Below are 6,493 nucleotides of genomic sequence, written 5' to 3'. Positions count from 1 at the left end.
TTATTAACTTTCACGTATGATTTGGAAGAAGAAAAAAAAAAGATGCTAAGCGGGCGCCTTTCAATCGGTCGCAGACAAAAGCGGCAAGCGGCTGTCACGCTGCGCGGCGGCTCGCTCCTCACCGGCGCGCGGCGGGCAGATTAAAGGCGGCGATGAGCATGCCGCGCTGGAAACCATTTTGCCATGAAAAGTGCGTTTTGTTGAGCCGCTCCGCCGGCGACTTGAAGCCAGTCACGAGAGCCAAGTCAAACAGCGCAGGCATGCGGGCTCAAGGAGGAAAGTGGACTTCCCCTTTTGGAGCCAAATTAAGCGTGGCGGTAATTGTTCAATCATTTCAAGCTGCTTTGATGACGCCGGTGTTGCCTTACGTGCAACTTGAGGATCCTCGCTGAGGCCGAGGCGTGCCCGCACTCGTCGGTCAGTGGAAGCTGTCGCTCACAAATCAAAAGTCCAAAACCAAACTCGGAGCGGATAGCTGAGAGCAGCTTTTAGCGCTCCTCGACCTCTTTGTGTTCCACTGTAATACGGGAACACACTTTTGGGGTCATTTGCCGTCATTTTATTTTCTTTCCCGAGGTCATACTTTTAACTCAACGTGTGTTTTTCCTCTCATTCAGTGTCTCTCAACTAAAACAAAGTGGTACCATATTTTCCTGACTACAAGGAGCAGTCTCGAAACTTTTTTATTTTTTTATTTTAATGCATGTGTGCAAATACAGTGCCCCCGTTGACATCCGTCTCTCCCCGACGCCTTAATTGCACCTGTATGGTGTCCTATAACTCGCCGAGAGCTGTGTTTACGGTGATCTATCACCTTTCTGCACAAGTCCCGACAGCCCGGGCTCTTTGGTCCGGCGCCAACATCCGATCGGCCGGGCAGCAGCCGGGCGGAACGGCGATGAGTGACGGCCGGCAGAAGAGCAGGCTGAGGAGTTAACTGTCGTCATGGCGATGCTGCCAGGCTGCATGCCTTTAGCTGCCCGCGACCGCGCCCGCTCGTATTGATCTCAGTGATCGACTTGGCAGGAATGTAGACGCTCCTCGGTGCCCCCCCTCCCCCTCCTCCCCCCGATGTGCCCTGACCTGCCTTGTCGCACATCTGTCTACTCTCCGTCTTCTCGCTAACACGGCGGCCTTAGATCATCTCCTCCTCAGCCACGCTTGACTTGTGCTTACCTGGGGAGAAAAAAAAGTGTCTTGCCTCCCTTTGTCACCGCCACTTTGATGTCTCAAGTGTGATTTGTCCGCTTTCCCTTGATGACATGAAAAGCGGGGCGGCGGGACTCCGGGCTTCGTCCCGCCACCGATCCACGACTAAAACAGTCAGCCCCGGCGCTCTGCTGGATACGATTACCCGGGAAGAGGGAGGCGCGAGACATTGAGGCCTCCTCAGGCGTGACATCCACTTTACCTCCAAGTTACACGAGACTTTTAAGGGGCTCTGATTAAATTATGCCTTGAAACCATTTTGGAAAAGAGAATAGCCCTTCGCCGAGGTTGAGCTGTTAACAAAAGTCCGACTCCATTCTCGCTAGCCGACGTTTGTGCAATTAGCAGCATGTACTCTGACAAGAATGAGGCAGTAGATACCATTTTACATTTTTTTTTTCTGCCTTCTTCATGTCAAGAAACTATGTTGAAGTAACTTGATGAGATTCACTTGTACAAAAGTTGCGCTTTGCCGCCATTGTAGCTGCAAAGCTGAATCCATTGAATCACATACCAAGACGTTTTAAGAAACTTGAAAATCCATTCGACAAAAATTCTACTTAAGCCTCGCACGAAAAGTCTTCAAATATTTTCTCGGGTGTTCAAATTGCGCGAGTAAAAGCCAAATAGTTGAAAAGTGTCGACATTGAGCTGAGGCTGAACAAACGCCTTGTGTGGCGGGACTGTCGACTGACTGAATAGGCACCTGCGTTTGTCCCGAGCACACAGCTAACGGGGGATTTAGGGTCTAATAGTAGACCCTCCGCCGCCCCCCTTGTCCTTTTAAAGCCTATTGATCCACATAATCAGGGCCAGAATTAAGTTGTGACAGACGCTTCTCAAGAAGACGCTGTTGGATAATTGAGGGAGGCCTCAAGGCCACAGCGGTGACGGCTCACGTCGGGCTTTAAGCATCGGGCCTGACGCGCCTCTCCCAGATGACGCGCTAACAATGAAAATCTGCTTGTGTTTTTAGCAGCGAGACAATGAAAGTTTTCCGTGGATTTAGACCATCGGCGTAAACTCTGAATCGACTTGTTTGAGCTTGCGCTTGTTAATCGGGAGCCTGAGCTTAAGCCGTCGCCGGGAAAGACATTTAGCGATGTGTTTTATATCGGCGGGGCAGCGGTGACACGGAGCGACAATCACGACACCCTCGGCGTGACGAGATACGACGTGACTTAATGGACGTTGCCGATATTACCATTTGCTGGAGTTGCGCTAAATGTCGTGCGTGGACGGACGGATGGTAATCATCAATTACGATTCATCAATGTGATGTAATTTGCGGGATGGATAAGATCAACGTCTAATGAGAGCCTAAGTGATGCCGGCGCTGTTAACGACGTGTCACATTTTCATACTCGTCAGAGTGAGGCCGACCGGCTTCAATCGGCGGTGATTCATGACGTGAATTTTCAAGCGCAAATTACAAACACATTCAAATATGTTTCTTCAATCTTAGATGTAATTAGCTTAATCGGTGAGAATACGATTTTTTTTAAATCGAACAATTCCTGATGCACTTTGGATACGGACTCTAACTGGCTAATTTGGCCATCTTGTGTCAAGTTACCATTCCAAAATCAACACGGTTCCTCCTCAAATATTCTCCAGTAATCCTTGAAAGTGGAATGAGAGCTCCGCGGAAAACCTAATCCGCCTCTGCCAAGGTGTTAAATCGGTGTTTGAACAGGTGCAGATGAAAGCGGCCGCAGGTGAGGGCGAAGGAATGACCACCTTGTGACTCATCCTCGCGCTCTGACTTGGTCTCCGATCAAAGTTGCCGTCAACGGTGTTGACAGATCAATGTTTTCACCGATTTCAGATGATATTAATTGACGCGCACCTGCGTTTTGATTCACCAATGACTCGCCAGCGATCCGTCAACGGTTGGCGCGCTCGTATCCAGAAGTGTTAATAATCAGTGTAAAATGTGTTGACGGGTTTTAATGGTGTTTGGGAACACTTGGGACTAATGACAGCGTGTCGTGGTCGGATGAGAGGAATGATGAACGTGATAGCTGCTCTCCACAGATGGAGTCATGATGTCACATCAGTCAACCCTTTCACAGTGTCTTACGCTAGTCCACAAATTCCTGACACCGATACCAGGTATCGATACTCACCCATCCCTAATCTTTTGGAGACATCCAATGGTCAAATTCAACCCAATTATTGTTAATTGTGGACCCGACTTCAGACTATTAACTGCCCTGAACCCAGTCGTCCTAAAAAAGATGACATCATTCTTCTTTAGTGTGATGAGTCCTTCCATATCAACAGCAAAGGTGTGCTTGGTAAAGTTGTCAGTTAGCAGGCGTGTTTATTTTGGAAGCCGCCGCCTTTCAGATCTCGTTTGACGACTCTTCCCGAGATAAGACCCAGCGAGTACTTTTCGTGTCTGAACAGACGACCTCTCGATTGAGTTTCCCTCCACGGGACCGATTGAAACTTCAGACGGCAAAAGATGTTGCGACACGTCGGATCAAGAAGAGCGTCTCTTCCCGCGCCGGCCGACTAAACGCGACACTGACGATCCGATGAGAGACGGGGTTAGATGTGAGAGAAGGTCATGTGACTCGGAAGGGGATCGGAGGAGAGAGGGCGGGACCACCTGAATCACTCTTACCTTTTACTTCATCCCGTCACTGAGCCCCCAACACAAAAGAACCAGCCACCAAAGCAAGAGCGATTGTTTCTCCCCTGGGATGCCTTCCGTGTAGGACTCACAGCCAGAACTGGATCCCCTCGGCCATGTTCGGGCCCGGGCAACTGGTCTCCGCTCTCCTGCCTGCGGTTTTCCATTCACCCGTGGCGCCATTCTTTCCCGCCTTCCCGGCCCGGCAGTTCCTCATCCCGGCGGGGCCCTACATCAGCTACGAGGCCCTGAGGAGTTACCTGCAGCCCGAGCCATGCAAGGAGGCGTTCTTGCTGGCCACGCGGGCTATCGGCATGGCTCCGCTGATGGATGGTGTGGGTGAGTCCAACCTCTACCGCACATCATTGATTTAATTGGTAGAAATGAGCTTTTTTAAAATTGGCAAAAATCAGAGATTTGAGAACTTCTGCTTCAGTGATTGTCAAACCGCGTCTATAAGACGAGAGCTTCCAGTGTAAATGTTTACAAAAGATCAGCTCATGACGAACAATCAATTATCAAGCCGTGCTGAAGCGCACCTAATGATTGCTATGCTAATTAGCCAGTCGAGAGTCATTAGCTTCCTGTCACCCGTTGGCCATTCCGTTAATTTGGCGCCGTGCCATTATTCCCCCCCTCCCCCAGATGAACAGAGGCCGGTGAAGCAGCGTCGCGCCCGCGCCAACTACAGCAGCTGGCAGCTCGAGCAGTTGGAGAAGGCCTTCGAGAGCACCCACTACCCCGACGTGTTCATGAGGGAGGCCTTGGCCCTCCGGCTGGACCTCATTGAAGCCAGAGTGCAGGTCAGACTACCGAATAGAGTCTCCTTGAGGACAGAAAATCGACATTACATATCGTACAAAAAAAAAAGTGTTGACATATTGTCAATGTGACGCTCGTGTCAAGATGGATGTGTAAGATTACACACCTGCTAATTCTCGCCAGCCAAGACTAATATGCGGCTGAAGCAGCTGCAGAATGATTCATTTCAAGCTATGCTGTCCTTTGTTTTTGTTTATTTAGTGTGCTTGGATTGATCTGTATCTCTTCACAAACTTTTTTTTTTAAGACTAAGTAATGCAAGAAATAATATATCAATTTCTCTCAGTCAGGGTTGTCAAACTCATTTTTGTCACGGGCCGCATCATAGTCATAGTTTCCTTCGAAGAGCCAAAACGGTTAAAATATTTTAAAAAATGAATGGAAATAAAAATTGCTGGCAATAACTCTGTTTTTTTTTTAAAAGTGAATTCAATTTTTGATTTAGTATTGGCACATGAAGTCGATGCACAATTTGTCTTCGCGGGCCACATAAAATGATGTGGTGGCCCCCGGGGCCTTGAGTTTGACACCTGTGCTCTAAGTAGTAATGAGCCTTCTGGAAAGTACTATTTACTGTATATTCCAATTTATTAAGATTATATTCTGAATGTGACTCAAGGTTTGGTTCCAAAACCGGCGTGCCAAGATGAGGCGTCAACTGAAGCTTCAGGGCCAGCGTGCTCAGCCCGAAGCAGACTGCGGAGACGTCCCGGATAAAACAATGCACCCTTTTAAACATCGCATAGACGCTTCCGACAGTGAGCACTGGCCGCGAGCTCAGGAAGGCGACGACGACAACTACCCGTGGACAAAAGCTGCCGGCGTTGCGGCGGCGGGTCAGAACTCAGAGCGGCTGCGTTCCAGCAGTATCGCCAAGCTGAGGGCCAAAGCCAGGGAGCACGAGGCCGAGATTGTCGGCGCGGTGGTCCAAACGCAGGAAGCGGAAGCCGTTCGCTGTGATTGATCACTTTCCTGCTTCCTGTTTTTACAGATCACCATCACCAGATAACATCACGCTGTAAAAGTGGAAAAAAAAAAAAGACTGCTGCCACGGACACAACCACGGACTTCATTGGAGGGTCTCAGACTGTCCAAGTCCGGACCTTAACCTTGACTAATAACGCATTTTACCTTCTTAAGAGGAGACTGAAGGGAGAAACTACCAGAAACAAACAAGAACTGAAAGATGCAGTAAAGGCCTGGAAAGGTATTTCAAAAGAAGAATGAAGACATTGAAAGGCAACAACAACACAGACGACTTTGCCGTTCCGATACTTTTGGATGGGACTATAGCTGGATCAGGCCATGCATGTTTACTTTAAATAAAACCAAATTGAGTTATGTGATTAAGCAATAATGTCTCAAAATGTGATGAAAGCACTGCCAGTTGTTGAAATATCGCTTTTCCCCAGTTTTCTTTCTACATATAGACTTTAAATACCTTCTTGTTTTGTATGTTGATGTAAATAATGTTGACAGCACACCTTATTATGAACTAGTGTAGTAAAACACTGCACCCTACTGGACAACTTCATAGGCAGACTTTTTTTTTTTAGCGAGACCAAATATAATACTGTGTATATACTCATACATAGATGATTTTGGCTAATTTATCTTTGGATACTCTACAGGTGGTTTTAAATTATTTAGCAGTTTACCTGGGACGAATCAGCGGTTTCCTATCATTTGTATAGAAACCAAATTCTTGACTCAATTTTTTAAATTTCAATTAGTGTATATTTTTAAAATAGCTTATATTTGTTACATGTATATATTTTAATATTCATAGGTGAGTTTTGAAGAAATAAAGTACTTTTTATT

The 6,493-nt window shown here is 47.5% G+C and overlaps 1 protein-coding gene across 1 annotated transcript; it reads left to right on the top strand.

Moving 5' to 3' along the window:
- The first annotated feature begins 10 nt into the window (after nt 1-10).
- Nucleotides 11-5,699, top strand: si:dkey-43p13.5 (paired mesoderm homeobox protein 2). Its single transcript, XM_037257642.1, has 3 exons — nt 11-4,189; nt 4,496-4,653; nt 5,292-5,699. Exons 1-3 carry the CDS (start codon nt 3,967-3,969, stop codon nt 5,634-5,636), a joined length of 726 nt encoding a protein of 241 aa, XP_037113537.1. The 5' UTR covers nt 11-3,966; the 3' UTR covers nt 5,637-5,699.
- The last annotated feature ends 794 nt before the right edge of the window (nt 5,700-6,493 follow it).

Source organism: Syngnathus acus, chromosome 8 (assembly GCF_901709675.1).
Source record: "Syngnathus acus chromosome 8, fSynAcu1.2, whole genome shotgun sequence".
NCBI classification, from domain to species: domain Eukaryota; kingdom Metazoa; phylum Chordata; class Actinopteri; order Syngnathiformes; family Syngnathidae; genus Syngnathus; species Syngnathus acus.
Note: the sequence above shows the minus strand (reverse complement) of the source record. Positions and strands in the feature narration are given on the sequence as shown.

Coding starts and splice junctions, on each gene's coding strand:
- si:dkey-43p13.5 (XM_037257642.1), top strand. CDS start 3,967: ATGTTCGGGCCCGGGCAACTGGTCTCCGCTCTCCTGCCTGCGGTTTTC. Junction 4,190..4,495: donor TCCGCTGATGGATGGTGTGG/GTGAGTCCAACC, acceptor CCCCTCCCCCAG/ATGAACAGAGGCCGGTGAAG. Junction 4,654..5,291: donor TCATTGAAGCCAGAGTGCAG/GTCAGACTACCG, acceptor ATGTGACTCAAG/GTTTGGTTCCAAAACCGGCG.